At 36.7% G+C, this 23,173-nt stretch overlaps 1 protein-coding gene across 1 annotated transcript in view; it reads right to left on the reverse strand.

The window, feature by feature from the left end:
• The window catches only part of CLUL1 (clusterin like 1), a 36,432-nt gene extending 21,468 nt beyond the window's left edge, over positions 1-14,964 (reverse strand). Inside the window, exons 1-4 of the mRNA XM_001368023.5 lie at positions 14,859-14,964; positions 13,118-13,266; positions 10,274-10,441; positions 5,243-5,675 (exon numbers count right to left, since the gene is read on the reverse strand). Of these exons, the coding sequence (XP_001368060.3) occupies positions 5,243-5,675; positions 10,274-10,441; positions 13,118-13,266; positions 14,859-14,964 (856 nt within the window). The remainder of the gene's footprint in view (positions 1-5,242; positions 5,676-10,273; positions 10,442-13,117; positions 13,267-14,858) is intronic.
• Positions 14,965-23,173: the final 8,209 nt, after the last annotated feature.

Consider the following 23,173-nt stretch of genomic DNA (forward strand, 5'->3'; position numbering starts at 1 on the left):
CCCATAACAACCCTGAGAGGTTGATATTTTTTCCCGTTTTACAAAACCGAGGTGAAATGACTGGTCTAAGGTCAAAGAGTCAGTATATGTCAGGTGGCCTCTCTAAAAACTATTATTCAATAGTAATAATAACAATGTCAAGCTTGGAATACATTCTCCTCACCTTGGCCTCGGTCTCTGTCTTCTTTCAAGATGCTTTACTGTGAAGCATTTCTTGGTCTCCTAACTACTCTCCCAAACTCCTTTGCATTGAACTACTTAGTATTTATTTGTATTTGTTCTTTTCCTACATATCATGTACATACTTATGAAAGTACTTGTCATCTCCTCCATTATTAGGTAAGTTCTTTATTTTTAGGGTTTGTTTGATGCATTGTATTTTTATCCCCAAGACCTAACCCAGTGCCTATCTCAGGTAAATACCTAATAAATACCTATTGACTGATTGAAAGCAAAGACATATCTCTAGCATTCTTTTCTAATATCTCTTCTCTCCTCCCCCATCAGTTACTACTGTTAGACTACCATGACAAATAAAGGCAGGCAAAGTCTCATAATACTGGGCTATTTAGGCAGATTTCCCAAGGGCAGCAGATCAATATGGCTTGCTTATTTATAAAGTGCCAGGAAAACCAACACCTGTATGTAAATGCCTATTTGCTCTCTGAGGTGGCTTAGTGCTCTTGGCATCTGGTTTGCAGTAACCTTCCAAATAGTTCTACGCTTAGTTCCTTTGGGAGAGTAAGGGCTATGGTGGAAGGCTATAAGGAGGTCATTTAGTGATCTACATACTTCCTGGCTAGGGTCACCTGTATGTCAAAAGGTTGAGAGTAGCTACCTCCCCCCTTAAATTTATAAGAGAACATCAAAGTCTTTGGCCCATGGAGCAAAGAAAAAGTTGGGGGGCAGGGTCTTTAATGGAGGTGGTGAATTGGGAAAGAGCCGTGGAAAACTGAGAAGGCAGATATTACAATTTTTTCCTTATTTTGGGAACTGGAATATACAAACTTGTTGTCTTGCACTAAGGGATGTCATAATGATGTCATAAACTAGTCAAGAATACTAGCTTGTATCCAGAAACCTGCCTCTGTGATACCAAGCACATCACTTAATTTATCTTCACCTCAGCTTTCTTTTCTGTAAAGACTGAATGAGAAGATCTCCATGGTTCCCTTCTATTCTTAAATGTACGGTCCTATGACCTGAATTTAATTCCCACTCTTAACATTTACTAGCTCTATGTGTGACTTTGGTCAAGCCACTATTCATCTGGGAGCCTCAATTTCCTTATATATATATATAGGGATAGTAATAATCATACCACCTACCTCACAGGGCTGTTGATTTATTACATCTATCTATCTATCTATCTATCTATCTATCTATCTATCTATCTATCTATCTATCTAATCTATCTATCTGTCTGGTCTCTGTTCATTTATTTATTGTTCATTCATTAGTCTGTCCCCTAGATGTCATCAATTCTGGGGATTTTATATTCTTTACAACAATGGAGACGTGATGCTGTGTCATGCTGTGTCACAGTGAGGATGTGATTCTAGAGTGATAAACATTCAGTCATTCAGTGGGGGGTTTGGTTATCTGATTGGAGTCTGTCTGCCTGAAGACCCTCATAGTTTAGGGGACAGATGGATGTCTGAGATACAGTCCGATGGTAACCAGGTGTAGCCTGGAGGTACATCTCTCTGTCCATCTTAGATTATTATTATCCTTGGGCCATCCTTTAGCTTTAGGGATCTTATAGAAGTTATCAGATGTTATTGGGTTAGGAGTCACAAGAACAGAAGGGAGCAAAAAAATTAACCTGCTTATAGTTTGCCTGGGTTTTGGAGGTACAATGCCCATACTACTTCCTTCTTTCCTCCCTCCTTTCCTTTCGTCCTTCCTTCCTTCTGACTTTTAGGATGGCCTTCTATTTATCAACCATCATGCCTCTTGTTATTTTATATGCATTATATACATGTAATACATATGTATCCCAAAATTGATAAATATATAATAATATATCTCAAATATATATATATATACATATATATATATAAAGCATTTCTATCAGTAAAGCATTTTATAAGTGTTATACATTATTATGTAATTACAAGGGTAATGTAAGATGAGAACATTTAAATTCATCTACAGGTCAAAGAAATTTGATGTTGAGTATGGCTTTTGAAGTAAGTTTTTTTCACTCCATAACAGCATTAGTAGCAAAAGAGTCTGTCTAGGATCCTTGTCTCTCCTGTTAAAGATTTGGAGAATGTTTAGAAATGATTGCCGGATTGAATCTGTAATCCTACTGGAAAAAACCATTGGACATTGACTCTAACCAGTATCCAGGGATGGAGTTCATTTAGCTGACTGATTTTTGCCTATATAACAACGGTACAGAAAGGATTATCTAGCAAACAATTTCTAACTCTTACATGAAATAAGTTACTCTCAGGAAAATGCCATTTATATGAAGTCCTAGTGGGTTCATGAATTTGGTTTACATTTTGGCACCTGCAACTCTTTCAATTAATTGGCAGCCAGCAAAAAAGTTACCCATCTCACCTTTCTTCTAGGAAAGAGCCCAGCAGGAAACAAGTTCAAGAATGGGCAGGTGCTTGCTCCAGGCATAGCTCATATAGCACATCTGTTTCTGAAAATTTTTGTATTCTAAACACTACAGAGAAATTCTGAGGAAGTCTTTTTTTTTCTATCTTTTTTTAAAAGCTGAATTGTGGAAGATAAAACAGGAATAAACTCTTATCTCCTGATTTAAAGAAACAAAAGTGCTAATTTTTTTCTTTAAAATATGGGGAAAGAACTTACTGGAAACAATATTTTCCTCCTTTTCAGGCTTGTTCAATTTGGGCCATTTCTACAAGAATCTTATCTCACAACTCTCTGCATAAGCTTTCCAGGCTTAGACTTTAGCATCACCCACAGCCAAAGAAATAACTGTTGGAGTCTGAGTACAGACCAAAGCATGCCATCTTCCACTATATTTCTTTCATGAGATTTCTATTGTATGTGTGATATGTCTCCTATCATGGCATGAACAATACGGAAATATGTATTACATGAAAGTATGAGCATAACCTATATCTATTCGCTGCCTCTGGGAGGGGGTAGGGATAATAGGGAGGGAGAAAATCTGAATTCTTAAATGTCAAAAACAATCATCAGAGTAGAAATGTAAAAGCAAAATATATGACATTACTTATCACATGTATATATGGGAATGTGATTTGGGGTTTAGGTTTTAAAGAATTGCTCTATAGCAAAATATGAACAATATGGAAATAGATATCAAGTGATAACATTTATACAGGAATTATATAGAGGAGTTGCTTGTGGCTCTGGGAGGGGGAGGGAAAGAAAATGAATCGTCAATATGGAAAAATATTTTAAAATAAAGAGAAAAAAACAGTAATAAAATTATTTCCATGTTTAACTGAAACAATATTGAAAAAAAGACATAGCATCATGACATTTTAGAATAAGGGAACTTAGAGATCTAAGAACCTTTTCTACAATTTATCTGTTAAGTAGTCATCCAGCTTTTGCGCAAAGATTTCCAGTGAGAGAACCCCATGATCTCTTGGGAGAAGCCCATCTACTTTGAGATAATCTACTTTGAGATAACTCATTCTTGGGAAGTTTTCCCTTGCATTGAGCTTAACTATGTCTTTCTGCAACTTCCACCTGTTGGTTCTAGTTTTTTTTTTTTGTTGTTGTTTTGTTTTGTTTGGAGCTAAGCAGGACAAGTCTAATGTCTCTTCCACATGACAGTCCTTCAATATTTCCAAAACTTGAAGAAAGTTATCATACTTCCCCTAAACCTCTCCTCCAGCCTAAAAAAAAAACTCATTCCTCATAAAGCACAGAGTAAATGCTTAATGAATGCTTGTTGACTGAGTTTCCTCCTCCACATACTAGATGCTTCTAGCATTCTTTTTTTCACTTACTTTTAAACCCTCCGTAATCTGGTTTTTAATCTCAGCAGTCAATTGAAAATCTAGTTTCTAATTTATCAGTGATCTGATGGTTTTTTCTCAGTATTCATCTTTGACCTCTCTGCAGTCTTTACTCTCCCCTCTAGGGTTTTCATGAAACTCTTCTCTGGCTTTTCTTTCTCCTTATCTGATTGCTCCTTCTCAGTCTCCTTTTTTGGATCTATTTCATGCTTATTAACGGGAGAGACCTGAGCTGTATCCCCAAGGCTCTGTCCTGGACCCCAATCTATTTTCCCTCTATATATCCTCTTTCTTGATAATTTTGTCCTTTCCTATGGGTTTTATCAGCATCTCTTTGCAGATGATTCCCAGATGAATATATCCAGCCCTAGTGTTTCTCTCTCTTGAGCATTTTTTAAAACAACTTGCATTAAACTTAATAAGTTTTTTCTATTTTAAGCTAATTACTGGAGCCTTGTCATTCCTGAAGAAGGTGTCCCTTCCCGCCCAGTTTTTCCTGACCAGTTCTCGCACTACACCTTCATTGGACTGAGGGAATTATGGATAGGAGGGAACTAGGTGTAATGGTTATTTTTGATGAATTTGTTTTCAATCTTTGTTCAAGGAAAAGTTCATCAGGGGAAAGATGGGGAGGAGAGGGACGTATTCTGAAATTAATAAGATGTGTAGAAGGTAGGTATGAGTTCCTTCTTTCATGAACATGTTCTTTCTCAACTGAGTATATTTGTATTGACTTATTCCCCAAATGGTATGAAGTATAAGTCAAGTCTGTAAGCAGGGGCATGGGTCTTCAGTTCACAACCTATCAGGCTGAACTGTCTTATCCTAAAGGAATAACTACGTATGATTTATTCACTTTACTCAGGACTTGGACCCAAATAAATAAACTGGGTGAGGGGAAAGGGAGTTATTTAATGTAAAAATCTTGGGAAAAATCACTAGCCATCAAATGACATTTCAGAAATACTAAATAAGGAGGCAATCGGGCAGTAGAAAGAGTGGTAGTTTGGAATCAAAGGGTCTGGGTTTGAATTCTGACAATGCCACTTATGTTTGTGTAGCCTTGAGTCAATCACTTAAATTTCCCTGGGCCTGTTTTCTCAGCTGTTAAATTAGGGTGTTGAACTAGATGACCTCTAAGGCTCATTTCAGCTTTAAATCTGTGATCCTATTATTTCATGAAAAGTAGTAACATTTTCTACTCTCCCCAAGACAAGATATTGGTAAAGATGATAGCATTAAATTAATTTTTTAATACTTACCTTTTACTTGTTCTGGTAAATCCCTCATTCCTTTTAGCATTTCAGTAATCATTTCACTAATACCTATGAAAACTGATTTGCTGAAATCAAAAAATAGCTGCAAGAAATTAGGTATCTCCCAGCTTTTTAGAAGACTTGTATTTTGGGGGGTTGTCTCTGAAAAAGATGGTAGGAAATAGGGCTTTGTTAAGTCTGGGTCTGAGATGAAATATGTTTGAAAAGCCTGGTCAAATTCTTGACATATCTGTTTGAAGACATCAGTGCTCCTGTTGAATAGTGTGTTCACATCCATGGACAGTTGGCTGAATGCACCCTCCATCTGGGAGAGTTGAGCATCTTCCTTATCTGGCTTTCCAATGACAGGAAGTGCTTTTGCTTCATCCTCATGAAAAGGAAAAATTAACTGAGGTATTTTCTTGAAAAAGCTTTCAATCTGTAGGGGAATAAAAATGGAGTAAAGTTATTACCTTACATTCTAGGCCCTATCTATCAGGAAATTTTAAAATTCCTACATTAGGGGAAGCTAAGTGGTTTCAATGGATAGAGAGCCAATTCTGGAGATGGGAGATTTTGGGTTGAAATTTGATCTCAGACACTTCCTAGCTGTGTGACCCTGGGCAAGTCACTTAACCCCCATTGCCTAGGCCTTATTCCTCATCTGCCTTAGAACCGATAGTATTGGTCCTAAGGCAGAAGGTAAGATTAAAGAAAAAGTTCTAGGTAGAATTAAATTCAAATGAAGTTCTGGCCTTAGAGTCCTGATGATGCAAAATTGGCCCAACTTTAATGGCACTACTAAAGAACCACAAGAATGGAATTTTTGAATACCAAGAAAACTAGCAGATATATAAGGCAGTATCCAGAGAAGATTTTCAGAAAAAAATTATATTAATAAGTCTAAGATTGTCTTCAGCCCTTTGCTTCTGCTTCTAAGGCATATGCTCCCAGTCCTCAATCCTTTGTAAATACTTTCTTTACTTCCTTAACTGAGTGATAGCAAATGTTTTAGAGACCTGGTGTCCAAACTGCAACCCTCACACCACATGTGAGCCCCTCACCTTACCCCAGACAAGGGAGGGAAGAAACATTCCCATTGTGCTGCTGGGCAGAGGGGTGGGTGATGGGGGAAATGTCCTTTGGCAGGGTGGAGAGAGGGAGAGAGCAGCCCCCTCCAGCATGCTCGGGCATGTAGGCCATAGGTTCACCAACATGACTTTAACCTTTAAAAATAAACTTTTAGGAAAGGATCGGGTAAGGTATTCATTCTGAGGCGTAAATAATTTATAAATCTTGATATGTTACTCCTACTAAGAGTATTTACATTTTGAAAAAAGGGATCAAAGTCAATGTTTAATTTAAGTCAAATTAAAGAAACTAATTGTTGGATTTCTTATATCAACAAGTTAGCAAGGGAGGTATTCTGGGAGGCAAAGGGGTCTTCCTGAGCACCTCTGAAAGCAGATCACCCATGTACCCTCCCATTTTACTTACATATGTAGATATTCTATACCCAAGCTAGAACATTAGCTGACCTGTGACTATACAAAAGGGCCATGATATTTGCTGACAGGGATGCCTTGGCTACTGAAAGCTACATAGCCAAATGACTGTAGAAAGGAAAGATCAGTGCTACAGCATTACAGAATGGCCTCCAAAGAACTCTCAAGTCTTTCAGGAAATTAGGGCCTTTTAGTTTGAGCCACAAGATCATAGACTTAGAATTGGAAGACATGTTCAAGATCATGTATTTTGTTCTCCTTGTTTCACAGAGCAAGAAATGGAGGTTCAGAGAAAGTCACTTGCCCAGGGTTATACAGGTAGAAATTAGCCAAATTGTATTTGAACCTAGTTTTTCATAATAAATTCTGAGTGCCTCTGAAATCAGGCCACATGCATACCCTCCTATTTTACCTACATCTGTACATGTCCATACTGTGTCATCATGGAATCTAGAAACCCCAAATTTGTAGCCTAGTAAGATCTGACTTCAGCTTATCAGCTAGTCCTAAAACTTGGGGTTCATCAGATCTTACTAGGCTACAAGTCTGGGGTTTCTAGATTCCATGTTGACAACAGCTAAGCTAAAACATCAGCTTAATGGGGACAATGCAATAGGGTCACAACTAGTTTGATGACTATGGATGCCCTGACCACCCACTACTCTTCCCATTGCACTGCACCATCTCTTTATTATGCTTGCCAATCCTCCATCTCCCTCATCACATTCCAGCTCCCATCTTATCTATAGAGGGATGCTATTACTTCACTTGAAAACAAGGCGAAGCCAAGGAGCAAGTAAAAATAAACTTGAGCTAGACCTCCACATTTTTAGAATTTTCAGCATCAGAAATATTTATTGCACAGTTAAAATGATTCGAGTTGGCCAGTGACATAAAATATCAGACCATGGTAATATTAGAGGACTCTCCACTACCCAGTTCAGTTCTTGGACCCTGGCTAGAGGCTAAGTAGATCAGAAGCAGCAGGGAGGACCAGAGAGGGAAGGAAAATGAGAGAAAAAGGAGATAGAACTGAGCATGAAAAAAGCAGGAAGTTAAGAAACAATGTTACAAAAATTACCTGTATAATTCACATTGAAAGCCAGCTTTGGCCTGAAGGATACATTTTACCCCAATCGTTTGTTTTCCAAGCAGTAATTGTGTAAGAATAGAAAACCATGGTTACCTTCATTCTTGATTAGGTATTGCCAACAGCAAAGCAAAATAGGGAATTTAAGTAAATATTCAAATTATTCTTTTCACTTTAGCCAACATTAAAAAAAATTCTATTACAAGGTACTATGCTAAGTATTAGTGATAAAATGACAAAGATAAAATAAATTTCTAGTCCTCAAGGAGTTTGCTTTCTCCTGGGGAAATTCACATATAAGGTAGATATGAGATAATTTTAGGGGCAGGTATTAGTAGCTTGGGAGGTAGTCAAAAAAGACCTCATAATATGAAATGGTCCTTGAGTAGGTCTTTGAGGAAAAATAGAGAAGCTAAGAGGAAGAATCGTGGAGGAAGTGAATTCTAGAAAAGGGGTTTATGTTAAAATGAGTCCTAACTGACTAACTTCTTTTCAGCAGAGAGGTGGATTGTGCCCATATTGCTATGCCATTGGACTAGTTATAGATATGCTTATTTAACAGATGGTTGTTCTTTTCATTAAAGGTTCTTGGAATAACAAGGAAAGATTCTTGGAGTGACAAAATAACAAATAAAAATTAGTTTTAGGAAGAAAGAAGGAGTAAACACAATTACCCACTGATCATTTGTCAGGCTTAACTTTGCATGTAAAAACAGTTTTGCCAGAATGCTGAGAGCTGGTATTAAAACAAACAAACAAACAAAAAAACAACAACCCTGTACTTTGATCAATTTAGTCTGCATCTACACTTAGCTGGGCTATAAGTAATTATGGTGATAAGCTTTGGAAATATTTTACAGAATTAAAGAATGCCAGAGCTGGAATTGACTGAAGGATTCATCTCATTCAAACCACACATTTTGCAAAAAGGAAACTGAAATTAAGGGGTTAAATGATTTGCACTGTATCACACTGATGGTTAGTTAACCCTAAGGACTATTCTTTACAATGTACTATGGATGGACTAGACAGAGGAGGCAATCACAAAAGCCTTGAAGATCCAGTTAAGATGAGAACCTAGTGAACCTGGCTCCTTATTTATCCCAGGGATTACCTTTGATGTAATTGGGTGTGACATTGGCCAGGAAGAAGTGGTTCTGATTTCCCTTGGCATCCAATGTAGGGTACAAAATCTCAGTCATCAAGTTCATGTCAAGTCTTGCACGAAAGGGAAGAAATTCAGGACAAATAAGACAGGCATCTCTCAAACTGAGACTAGCGTAGTCTTGAGTGCTCTTCGGATGCTTCATAATAATTTTGAAGTCACCCAGGGCACTTCAAGGCTGTGCCAGCAAAATATGATCTGTGGCAAGTTTTCCCAAGCTGGAAAGGTTTTGTGTGCTTCCAGTGATAGACCACAGTCTTCCAGCTGAGAACCAGCTAAGTTCAGAGAGGCTCATTACTCGTTTGGCTGCCAAGGGATGAGTTTTCCAGCATTGGCAACTTGGGAATGCTGTTTACTAAGGAATAAAAGGAGGAAGTGCCCAAAAATGATCAACTTACACTTCCCTGAAATATTAAAGAAAGCATGCAGGTTATCCACTTATGAATTCTGATTGAGGGCCCCAGTATTCTCTCAAATAGAATCAGTTTTACGTATGTGAGAGTGGGTGAGGGAATAGTGAAAAGGAGAGTCTTGGCTCTAAGAGGAAAAAAACCTGAAGAATGATTGAAATCTTATTGCTATTTTCTAGCAATAGTATTATAGTGCTATGTAAATAGCCTATGTAGATTATAAAGAAATAAGCGATCGAAGCATAAATATATAAAATCATTAGCACAAAAAAACGAATAATATTCTTGTTCAGTAATAGATTCCTGGGTATTGACATCAAATCAGATATCTCTGTTGCCTGTTCTAACATATTTCAATGGGTTTGGCTTGGATTTGGATCATGGGCATGGGCGGTATAGCCATTGGTATAAATGATAAGAAACTCAGAACTCATGCACCCTTACCCTGGGTGATTCTTGTCTATCAGGCCATTCTAGCAATCCTCCAGTGGGGATAGAGCCAACATACTGGGGGTCTTTAGCTGATTCTTTTTTTTAACCTTCAGCTTCCATCTTAGAATCAATACTATGTACTGATTCATAGGCAGAAGAGCCGTAAGGCATAGGCATTTGGGGTTAAGTGATTTGTCCAGGGTCACTCAGCTCTTTTTAATGTTCTATTGTTATCCCAGCAACTTTGGTTTACTAGTTCTTCTTTATCCTCAAATGATGGTGGAAAGTATCCATGGAAAGTATCCCCTGTTCTTCCTCTATATCCCCTTCTGCTAACTTTCTTCCTCCTGCTTCTCCCCCCCTCACTTTGGAGCTGGTAGGGAACTTAGTTCAGTTCTATGAATCATGAAATCCCAAGACTTATTTTTTTCTTACCTTATTTATCACAGTGGACCAACTTGGTTGGCAGGTTGTATAAAATCTCATGCAGCTACTTTTCAGACAAGACTTGCATTCATCCCATAAATCTGTCAAAGACACTTGGCATTGCCTTTCCTCCTCTTCCAGTCTTTCTTTGACTTCATTCATAAGTTGGAAGGCCTCCTAATTAAGGGGGAGAAAATAACATGCCATTTCAGTGTCAAGTGCCTTAGTACCTGCTGATTTTTATTTTATTTTATTTTTTTTGAACCCTTATCTTCCATCTTGGAATCAATACTGTGTATTGGTTCCTAGGTAGAAGAATGGTAAGGGGGCCTAACTCTATCTACTGAGCTATCCAGCTGCCCCCAATCTGCTGATTTTTATTTTTTTTATTTGGTCATTTTCAAACATTATTCATTAGAAACAAAGAACATTTTCTCCCCCTCCCCCCCATCCCTCCCATTGGCGATGTGCTCTGGGTATCACATGTGTCCTCGATCTGAATTTGTTTCTGTGTTATTGGTTTTTGCATTAGGGTTTTCATTCAGTCTTTCCTCAATCATATCCCCTCCATCTCTGTAGTCAAGTTGTTGCCTTTCCTCAGTGTTTTTACTCCCACCATTTGTCCTCTGCTTAAAGGTAGTGTTTTTTTTTTCCCTTGGTCCCTGAAGGTTGTTCATGGACATCACATTGACACTACTGGAGAAGTCCATTACTCTGCTGATTTTTAAAGTGAACGTTTCTAAGCTATTTTTACAAACCATTCTCCTTTGTCCTCTCAACACTTCACAGAGCAGCTCCTACCATCTATTTAGATAGAACAGAGGTGGCCATTGGTCAAGCAGATCTCTCTACAAACAATATGAAGACAACTAGGTGGCATTCAGCAAGACCAGTGGTTAGTTCCTGCTTCAGATATCAGTTGTGTGACTTGGGATAAGTCATTTAATCCCTCTCAACTTCATTTTCCTCATCTGTAAATTGGGGTCTAATAATAGCATCTATTTCCCATGATTGTCGTAAGCCATAAGCATCATTAGATAATATCTGTGAAGTGCATTGTAACCCTAGAGGCTTTCTAGCTATTGTTATAGGAAAAACAAAAACCTAAGGGTTTAAAAAAAACTAAGATAATAATAACAATTTACATTTATATAGCTTTAAGGTTTACAAAATATTCTATACACATTATCTCATTTAACCCTACAAAAAACCCCAGTGAAATGAGTTTCATTATCCCTATTTTACAGATGAGGAAATTGAGGCACATAATGGTTAAATAACTTGTCCATAGTTCACACCCAGTAAGTGTCTCAGGTGGGATTTGAATTCAAGTTTTTCTGACTCCCAGTTTCCTCAATTCAATGTACTACTTAGAAGTTTGCCTTAAAGCAAACATAAATTATAACTCGTATAGACTATAAAGCCATGACATTCAGTTGCATTGAATGTTTGAATATATTATTAATTATTGCATGTTAAACTATGTATTGGGGGTCAGATGATTCCTCCACAATAGGGGTGTCTGGACACCCAAATTACTGTGGGTGCTGTCTATTGCTGACTAGGAAAGGAGCTGGGGAATAGGACCCATGGCCTGAGGCATGACAAAGAAAGGGAAAGAACACCCTCTAGTGGGTGCCTTTAGGTGGTGACTCCCCTACTATCTTCCTATCCTTTCTAGAGCATGGAAAGCAAGAAAGATTCTGGGACAATCTTCACATTTCACAATCTTCTATTTCAATCTTCTATTTCACAACTCTTTCAACTCTGAAATAATTCAAGGGATCCTGGAATACAGGATCCAGTGGTGAAAAAAATGTAGCAAACAAGCCTTGGTGAAGCAAATCCCATTTCTTGCTTAAATTAGTACATTAATCACATAAAATGTGTTCTGCTAAGTCAAATTTTTTGCAAATCAAATTTTCCCATTGTCTTAGATATGATTTCAGAGATACCTAATTTTGGTTTTCTATCACCTTTTGCAGAGTATGTAGGTGGAACATTGGCTAGAATGCTGGACTTGTAGTCAGGATGGACCTGAGCTCAAATCCTGACTCCATTGTTTATTAGACAACTCCAACTTTGACTCTGGTCAAGTCACTGAATGTTTCATAGCCTGTTTAATCATTTGTAAGATGAAGATAATAATAGTTCTTCCTCACTGGGCTGCTATGACAATCAAATGAGATAATACACATATGTATAGTTCTACTTTTCTACTCTTTATAGTTATAGTTAACATTTATAGTTAGTATAAAAGGAAATGAATAATACTCTGACATGCCTTGTTCTCGATGAACCCATATTAATTTCTAGTGATCACCACTTTCCTTTCAATAAGTGAACAAAAAAATATCCATTAGAAATGTGTTCTAGAATATTGCTAGGAATAGAAGCCAGCCTACAGTTTGATAAACTCTCTTCTTTTTTGTCAAAGTAAAAATTTCATAGAACTTTGTGTCATAGAAGTTCTCTGGCATTCAGCCTTTTGTGTATCTGGGGTTAAATGTAATCATTTATGAGCTACATTATTACCAAATTACAGTCTAAGAAGGTCGCCAGAGAATAACTGAATATTTATGTAGCACTTTAAAGTTTGTAAACTGTTTTATATAAATAAATTAATTAAAGCCTCATGCTGATTCCATGAGGTATATAATAGCAGGAATTATTGTCCCCCATGTACAGATAAGGAAACTGAGGTTTGGAGAGTGACAGCATATGTAGTAAATGTTGGAGATGAAGTTTAAAATTAGGTCAGCCTGAATTCATTCCTGGTACCTGATTCACTACTCCACTATAGAGTGAGGAGATGGATCTCCTCTAGGAATCCTTGGGAGCATTTTCAATCACCTGTTTTTCTTTACTGCTTTTCTTCAGGGTTTTCATGAGCTCTTTATGTTTTACTTCACTTCTCTCCATCATGATTTTCATCTGCTTAATGCCCATCAAAGCTTTCTTCACTTCTTCATCTACATATTTCTCTCCAACCACAGACAAGCCTAAGAGAATCACAGGATCCGTTTTTTTTTTTTGCTTTGATTACACAAGTACATTGCAAAACCAGCTCACCAATTTTTCATTCCCTTAAATAGAGGCCTAATTGCTCTTTTATAGCATCTGACTTTGGAAGCCTTTCATAATGAATCAGCAGTAAGCTGCCACCCTGACAATACCTTCTGTTCATGTGTTGTGCGCTCCTCAGTGTGCTGTAGTTAATTCGACCTCATTCTTGTCATTTGCATCAGTGACCTATTTTTATTTATTCAATGTGTTTTTTGGTTTGAGAGTCAAGTTTTGCCAAATTTTTATTAAAAAGCAGTAAGTTGAATGTATACAACCAGGACACTGAAGATAGTCTGTAACCTCTCCAATTCCTTGCTTTTGTTCACAGACCTTCAAGGAAGCATCCAACAAAAAGCTCTGTCTAGACATTTCTGCGCCTGGGCCACATTGGGTGGCTGGGAATGAGAGAATTAAACTCACCTGGGCTGTGGTACTCTTGTACACCACCATGGGGTACAGTGCATTGGTGCTTTCCCAAATACTCTTTCAATTTAGTAAAGCCCCAGTCACCCTACCTTATCTATGGTCTGAACAAAAATAACTCACTCATTGGCATGATCTTTCCCCAACAAATGAGATTCTTTAATCTACTTCTTTGGATTCATGGTTTCCTCCTTAATGAGGAATTGATTTAATAGGTCTAGAATTCTTCTTTTGGTATCTCTTCTTCTTGACATAAGTAAATCTGATTTTATTTTTTAATTAAAAAAATTTAAAATAATTTTTGTAAATCTGATTTTTCAAGAGTAATTATTGATAGGGCACAGCTTAATGGCTCAGTGAATTGAGAGCCAGGACTAGTGACAGGAGGTCCTGGGTTCAAATATGACCTCAGACACTGCCTAGCTGCATAACCCCAGGCAAGTAAGTCACTTAATTTCCATTGCCTAGCTTTTACTACTTTTCTGCTTTGGAACTGATACTTAATATTGATTCTAAGATCAAATGTAAGGATTAAAAAAAAGTAATTGTAAATCCTCAAAGCATTTTATAATTTATATTTCAGCAAATTTAATTGTCAAAATTTAAGTACCCATTATCAAGGAAAGACCATATTTAATTCTTAAAATGAGAAATCAGTTAAATGATTATAGAACAGCTTGATGTAATATTTTTATTATTTACTTTTCCACAGTGTAAGAATAACTGAAAAGGTGATCTTCATTACTTTTTTTTTTTAAACTGGAATATGATTTCACTCTTCATTAGTCTATATCTATGTGACACTAAACATCTGGATGATACTGGAAATCCTTTCCAAAAATGGTTGGTTTTATCTCTATAATACCAACCAGCTGGCTATGTAGAAGTATTCAGATAATTGGCTGAATTTTTCCATTTCTGTCCAGATGTTTGGCATCATGTCCCTGCAGCCTCTATGTTTAATATCAATCAGGCCTAGAGAAAGTTTTACAACACCATGAAACTAGAGGGCTGTAATGAAAACTGTTATCTCTTAACTGTGAGCCCTAGTAAATGCCAACGGTGCAGAGAAACAGGACAAGGGAGATAAAGAACGCAAACCTACTCTTTAGGTTTTCACCAATATCAGCTGTGTCTTTCGAAGTAGGTGCACCCTGACAGCCTTTCAGCCATAACAGATGCACAGTAAACATCAGTATTAGAGGCTTCATGTTTCCCGTTACTGAAAAAGAAAAATAAACCTACATTAAGTGCTAGCTGTTAGGTTGTTATTTTCAATTCAGTATCAAATGGAAACATCTGTTACTCCAAAACATGTTTCTATGGAAAGTAGACCGCTTTCACTTTATGAGCTGAGACTACATATACTTATTTATTTTAATGCTTCCATTTGGGGGCATTAAAAAAGACTAAAATTGATGTCAAAAGTCAAAGGTTGTTGCATCAGCATTCAGGCAGATGGCTTAAGGAGGACACTTTGATCCTGAGAATAACAAAGTAGAAATGTGGCCATAAAAATGTCTTTTCAAAATGTTAATTTTTCAAATTGGTTTCATATAGAAATTTCTCTAATTTACTTATTGTAATATAAGCAGAAAGAGCTATTTATAATTTTCCCTCTTTAAAAATAACAACAACAAAATATCTCATGTGTTAATAAGACCATATGCAACAGGACCAAAAAAACTTTAACTACCTTGATGCGTTTCCATAATGTTTGGTTTCTAGTTTCTATGATCTTTTCTTATTATGTGTAGAAGGATATGGTTCTTAGAAGTTTGCAGGTAAATGCTTGGGCTTTCCTTTCTCACTCTGAGGAATGTAGATGATTTGATATTCCTCGATCAATAATACATCCATGCATACATACACTCATTCAAACATTAATTATTATTAATAAGTAGGGCCATTGAAGTTTAATCCTCCTCCCCACTGAGAAAACATTCTATCAGTAGAAACCCAAGGAAGAAAGTGGAATATCATAAGAACCTCCTAATAATGTCTTTGAAGCTCCATTCAAGAGAATAAATTCAGGTTATAAAATTTTGAATGCTTTTTTTTTTTTAATAGTGTATCTAAATGATATGAAATCAGATTACACATTGGTGTAAATTATTACATATAATATGCAAATATAAGTAAAATATATAGCTCATTTTTCAATCAAGAATACATATTCAACTAATTTTATAGTAAATTAGGAGCAGCTACTAGAATAAACTTAAAATACACATATTAGACATATTTACCAGTAACTTTGAAATTTTTCTCTTGTAAAGTTGCTTCTCAGTGGTAGGAAAGAATCTCACTTTGCTTTGATCTACTTTTCTTCTGTGCCTAGGATTTAGTACTGTTCCCTTTATCTGATGACAAGGTTCCTAATCTCATTAATGAAATGTTTTGTGTTTTGTGCTGGTCTATGTACTAAAACCTTTCAGAGCTCAAAAGTAAACACTAGGGGGAGTATTGCACAAACCGATGGGACCAAAGACATTTGTCATTTCACACTTGAGACGTATTTTGCCGTTTCTATAAACCGTTTTGAACCAATTCTATACTGTCTAAGAAAATACATGTTGATTAATTTGAGGTCTCAAATATTTATGTATTAAAAAAAATTCTGGCATGTGGCCTACAGTTAAAATAAATTGTATGAAGAATATAAAAAAATTAGCTTCTTATATATGCCTACTTCATAATTTCCAGAAGAAGACAGAGACAAGGGAGGAAGACAGAAATTGTTTTTGGAAAACATAGCTCAGAAGGTATTAAAAGGTAAATGGCCTGTAGAATTTGCTGATGTCTTGTGTCTGTTTACAATTTTTTTTTTCATGAAGAGAATCAAGGTAATGGGTTGGGTAGGCACCGAACGATACACAAAACAATAAATTGACTCCAGTTCTCCAATGGATTTTTGATGTCCTTGGTGGACGTGCTCTGTCCAACAATACAGAGTATAAACACCAATTTCTGCTTGTCTTATGTGACTCTTGGCCATGTTGTCCTTTAAATTCACCCAATGGAGTTCATCAGTGTGTTGGGAGGGGGTAGGGGTTCTTAATGTTTTGTTTTTTTGTAACAACATAGATACTAATGAAATAGTGTCTACTTGACTTTCACCATTGCTAATACAAATAGAAAATAATGGACTATTAATTTTTTATATAGTTATACATATCTGAATGAGTAGCAAATAACTGGTCATTTCTAATTATATACAGTGAGATCATTGATTGGAGAGAACAAAACCAGTACTAATGGGTCAGCTGGGTAGCATAGTGGATTGAGTGCCAGGTCTGGAGTTGGAAGGACCTGGATTCAAATATGGCCTCAGATACTTCCTAGCTGTCTGTGACTCTGGAGAAGTCAATGAACCCCAATTGTTTAGCCCTTGCTCTCATGTCCTAGAGCTGTTACTCAGAAAGTCAAGGTAAAAAAAAAACAAACCTAATTTAGATGCAAAGTGAAGTGAGCAGAACCAGAAAGTTGTATAAAATAACAATAATATCTAATGATGAACTGTGAATGACTTAACTGTTATCAACAAGATGAAAATCCAGGACAACTCCAAGGGACTTATGATGAAAAAGGCTCTCTACCATTGTAGAAGGAACTGATGGAGTCTGAATGCAGTTGAAATATTCCATTTTTCACTTTATTTCCTCCATGAATTTTTTCTCTGTAAGAATTTAAATTTAGGTTTTATGCTAAAGATGAGAATTCTAAAGTAATATTGTGATTGCCAATTTAAAAATATCAGCTTAAATCAAAATGACTTTTAGCAACTTTATTTACAAAGAGGTGGAAAGAATGAAAGTGGGAAAATGTAGATAAAGAGACAGAAAGTTTTGCCTTGCTACAAATACCCTAAGTTTAATCCTAATGTCTCCAGACCACAAATGTGAATCCAAAAGCAAATCTCACCAGAATCCAAAGTCCTAATTATGACTTTAGTCTTAATGGGAGCTGGATTCAAATTCAGACAATGACATTAGCTGTGTGGTCTTTTAACAAAGTACTTAAGCTTTCTTGATCTTTGTTTCCTTATCTGTAAAATATTCCAGGTGACCTTTAAGTTCTCTTCTAGCTCTCAATCTATTATTCTATGATCCCAGTACCTAGTACAGGACTCTCTGCCCATAGAAGGTACTTAATAAATACTTACTTTGCAAGTGAACATGTCATTCCCTTATTCAATTAGCTCCAGTGACTTCCTAACATGTCTAAGATCAAGGATTAAATCCTTTTCTCTACCTGGGTCTTTCCTACTTTACTTTTTAAATCCACCTCAATGTACTTTGAGGTTCAGGGACAATTGTCTTCTTTCTATTTTTTGCACAAGGCACACTCCATTTCCTATTCTGGTTATTTTCACTGATTGTTCCTCTGCTTGAAATTTTTCCCTTCTCATCTCTACCTCTTGGCTTTTAAAAAATAACCCTTACTTTCCATCTTAGAATCAATCCTGTGTATTGATTCCAAGGCAGAAGAGCATTAAGGGCTAAGTAATGGGGATTAAGTGACTTGGTCAGAGATACAGTTAGGAAATATCTAAGGTCAAATTTGAACCCAGGACCTCCTTTCTCTAGCCCTGTCTCTCAACTCACTGAGCCACCTAGCTGTTCCTGTTTCTGGTTTCCTTTAAGTCTCAGTGAAATTCTACCTTCTACAAGAAGCTTTTTTCTAGTCCTCCTTAATCTTTTCTCTTTGAGATTTGCTGAATGTACTCAATATTTTATTTGTATATAGTTGTTTATATATTATTGAAATATGCTTTCCATTAGACTGGGAGCTTCTTGAAAGTAGGACTATTTTTTGCCTTTATTTGTATTTGTATGCTTCGTACAGGATCTGTTTCTTAAAAAATTCTTCTTGACTTTGTTATTTTATTGTATTAATTATTAATGAATTAACTAGTTCGGCTGGAAATCTCTTAACCCCATGACTGAGCAAGTTGAGTCAAGACAAATATTGGCTAAGAGACTTTTGGACCTAGCTAATTTGAGAAGTACTCACGTTGCCTATATACAGATTTGGATTACTCCAGAGAGTAAATGGTATTTGCCCAGCAGTGGAAAAATTAATGCTGCACTGTACTCTTTTCTTCCATACTCCAAGATTAACTTTGAATTTTTTAAAAGGGAGAGTTTTGATATTAAGTTTGAAATTACAACCTACCTATCTACCCTCTGATTAAATTAAGTTTCAACTTAACCCATCCTCTGACTGAATGAAGAGCTTGTTGTTTACCTGTAAACAAACTTCTTAAGAGAGTGGAATAAAGAAAAGATAGTGGTTGACTTGTGCAGTCTGTTGCCATCCTAAAGGTGTCTTGACCTGGAAGATCCTCCTCTTGCCCACAGTGCAGTCAGGTCAGAGTTCCCCAATCAGAGGGGCTTTGGAAAGGGACATGACTAAGACTATAAATTTGAGTTTGGTTGCTTTTTTTTTGCAAGGAATCCAGAGGGAGAAGGTTTGCATAGACCTGGCTTCTGGCTTTCAGCCCGGCTCTTGGAGGAGGCTTACTAAGGGAATGGCCAGCCACTTTTCTTTCTTTGGCCTCCTTTAGATAGAGCCTCCAGAGAATTTTATTCTTAATAGTTGCCAGTGGAATCTCCAGTTCTTTGGGGACTTTTCTTAGCAAGATGATGGGCAGCGTTAGCTTGCTATTCCTGGAAGGGTGATTTGGCAACTGGGAATTATGGGCATTTGCCTGCCCTGGGATCTGTATGCCTATATGCATCAATTTGTTCATCTTCTACATGGTGTCTGTTTTTGTGCCTACACCCTCCTATACAAGGCAATAATTCCAAATTCATATTTGGTTGCAAAAGAGAAACAGCTTTCAGGAGTTCAGCTGATTCCCTATCCTACGGCACTTTTTTTTAAGTCCTTGTTCTCTCTTTAAGTATAATTTCTTTATTTTTAAACCCTTTACCATCTATCTTAAAATTGCTATCAGTTCCAAGGCAGTAAGGATTAGTCAATTGGGTTCAACTGACTTGCCCGCCATCACACAGCTAGGAAGTGTCAAGCCAGATTTGAAGCCGGGACCTCCTCGCTCTAGGTTTGGCTGTCTATTCGCTGAGCTAACTAGCTGCCCCTTTAAGCATAATTTCTGAGAACAGAACTTGACTGCAAATTAGCAGTAATGATGGTAAATTATTTTGAAGCTTCCCAAAATTTTCCTTCTTTAATTACCTCATCTGTTTTTATAGCTGTCTTTTTGTCCTATGATTGGGCAATCCTTCACTTGGGCTTTGGTACTTTTAATATTATGGCGCACATCATGTCTAAAATTTGAGTGTTTTGTTGAGGTTTTAAATGAAATGGATAGATGTTCAGCTATTCCAGAGACCCAGAGGGAAGGATATCTTTAGTAACAGGGACAATGGGGGAAAAGATTGAACAAAAAGAAGCATAGACACATAAATTTAGGAGAGGGCAAAGGCTTAAAAAAAAGAAAGCAGGGGAAATGATTCATTTAGTTACAATTAGTATGTTGGTGTCTTGAGCCCACACATTCTTTTATACCCATGACATTTTCTTTATGCTTTTACTTGAAAACTTGGTTCCCTGGCACCCTCTCCTGGGTCCTTGATGATTCCAATTTTCTATTTTCTAATCTTGGATCATTGCCGGAAGACAGCAAGGGTCTTTCCTCCACTCCCCAACAACAGAATTCAAAACTTAAAAAAAAAATAATTACACAACAGAGAAACTTACATGGGTCTAGTGGCAAAAGGAAAAAAAAATAAATGTTTTTATTATATTTTATCTTAACAATTACATGTAATAAATTTCTATATCAGTTTCCGGAAGTTATATGATCCAAATTGTCTCCCTCTCTCCCTTTCCTACTCCTTCCCAGAGCTGGCAAACAATTCCATATGGATTATACACATATTATCATGCAAAACACATTTCCATAGTGGTCATAAAGATAAAAATCATAAAACCAAAACCCCAAACAAAACCCCAAATAAACTAAAATGAAAATTTTTGTGCTTTGATCTACATGACAAAAGGAACATTTATAGGAGTTGCTAAGGCCCTATCCCCACTTGTTAATATGTAAGGAACTTGGTAGCCAATGTATTCAGTCTGGAAAAGCTACAGGCACCTGGGATTGCAGAGTACCCTTCCTTAAACTTGATCCATTGGTGTAAAATCTCTTTGCTTTTTCCAAGCTAATAAGTGAACCTTTTGATAGCCTGAGTCAGGTCTCCTTGCTCCTTTTTCTCCTCGTTGGGTTCTCCAAGAATTATGTCCTAAAACTTTCAGCCGGATGTTTTAACTTGGCCTCCTCATCTTACTCCCTTTCTTGGAGACTTGAGACTTTTGGGTGCTGCTACTGCTAAAGAGCAGAGCTGAGCAGAGTGGAGAAAAGGGTGGGAAGAGATGGGCTGATCTCTAGTTGTTAGAGGAACTACAGGCTGTTGTTGTTTAACATTGAAGTAGTGTTGAAAGAAAAAAAAGTTTTTGTTAGCGTTTCAACCCTAAAATTAGGCAGGTTTAGGAATAAATTATAGCAGAAGGACTTTATTATTATTAAGCAAAGCATTTAGGGCTGTATGGGCCTCGCCTCAAACGTAGGCCACCTCCAACCTTTTAAAGACAAACTTCCAAAGAAAAAGGAACCAATTTAGTTGTGATACAAATACAAATTAAGAAGGAAATGGGTTAATGCTGTTATTATAATCCAGGTAGTTTATTGATTTTCTTTCTTTTTTAATTAAACCCTTAACTTCTGTCTTAGAATCAATACTATATATTGGTTCCAAGGCAGAAGAGTGGTAAGGGTTAGGCAATGGGGGTCAAATGACTTGCCCAGGGTCACACAGCTGGGAAGTGTCTGAGGCCAGATTTGAACCCAAGACCTCCTGTCTCTAGACCTGGTTCTTAATCCACTGAGCTACCCAGCTGCCCCCAGGTTATTAATTTTCTAAGGAGGATCACAGTATGCAGAGAAGCTTCCCTAAGAGAAGTTGGTCTCATTTGTCCTTTCTTCTTTGTCATGTACTTAATGAAAAAACTTGTCACATTTTTCTGTGCAGCCCATGCCACTCATATCTCCAATGGGAGTGAAAATTAGGTACATTTAGGTGAATTTTTCAACTGCAGGGTTTGGGTTATGACATTTTAATAGTTTTATTATGAAATGGTATTACTTCACATAGGTGATCTCTGGAAGAAGAATTAATGATTTAGTGTTATTTATTTGTTTGTTTATTCACTATATATCAATTTTGTGCTTGGTATATATAATACCACAGAAGGTATTGGAACAAATAAAATGTTGTAAGAATTCAATAAACATTTATTAAAACCCTTACTTTCCATCTTTGAATCAATATAATTTCCAAGGCAGAAGAGAGGTAAAGGCTAGGCAATGGGGATTAAGTGACTTGTCCAGGGTCACACAGGTAGGAAGTATCCGAGGCTAGATTTGAACCCAGGGCTTCCCAACTCCAAGCCTGGCTCTCAATCCACTGAACCACTTAGGTGCTCCTCAATAAACATTTAGTAAGCACCTACTATTGTGCCACTGATGTCCATGATAAAAAGAGAAAAGAAAGAACTTCCTAAGTGGGAGGCTCATTACCAATGGGGTTGTGGGGAGAGGGCATAGGGGGCCAAGGAAAGCTTCCTTGTAGAGATTGCTTTTGAATTAGACTTAAATTTTTTTTAATTCCAAAATTAAAAAAAAACCAAGCAAAACAAGTATTTTCATATACAAAGAAAAAGGAGATTGTACATAAATGAAATCACAAATATCATATATTTAGCTTATTTTTCTTTATATCTATATCATAAATCCCATCCACAAGTGTCTCAGATTCTCTCCATGCTCCCTGCATCACAGAAAGCATCATTGGGGAGACCAACACATTTGGAGGTAACATTCACAATTGTATAATTAGAAAGTTACCCTAAAAACTACAATTCCCAGCACCCCACTCTCCTACATGATGTGCTGACTTAGGGAGGATATAAATTTGTAATAGCCCCACCTATCTCTCTCTTCCTATCAGGGCTTTGGTAGAGTGGGCTTTTTAAACAGGCAAGGGGAACTTAGTCATGTGGTCTTAATTTTGTTAAATAAAGTTTTTTTTTTTACTTCTATTTCCTTTTTATTACTTCTACTTCAAGTGATTATTAACAAACTTCATAAAAATATAATTCTTAGAGTGCCGGAAATTAATTTAAATCCTACACAATTTATTCTTCTAGTATTAATTCTGTAGTTGTGTATAATGTTCTCTTAGTTTTATTCATTCCACTATTAATTATCCCATGCAGTAATTTCCAAGTTTTTTTTAATTAGCCTGCTCATAGTTTTTTTATGGTGCAGTAGTATTTTGTCACAATCATATGCCACAATTTGTTCAGCCATTCCCTGATGGATGGCATTCCCTC

Source organism: Monodelphis domestica, chromosome 3 (assembly GCF_027887165.1).
Source record: "Monodelphis domestica isolate mMonDom1 chromosome 3, mMonDom1.pri, whole genome shotgun sequence".
NCBI lineage: Eukaryota > Metazoa > Chordata > Mammalia > Didelphimorphia > Didelphidae > Monodelphis > Monodelphis domestica.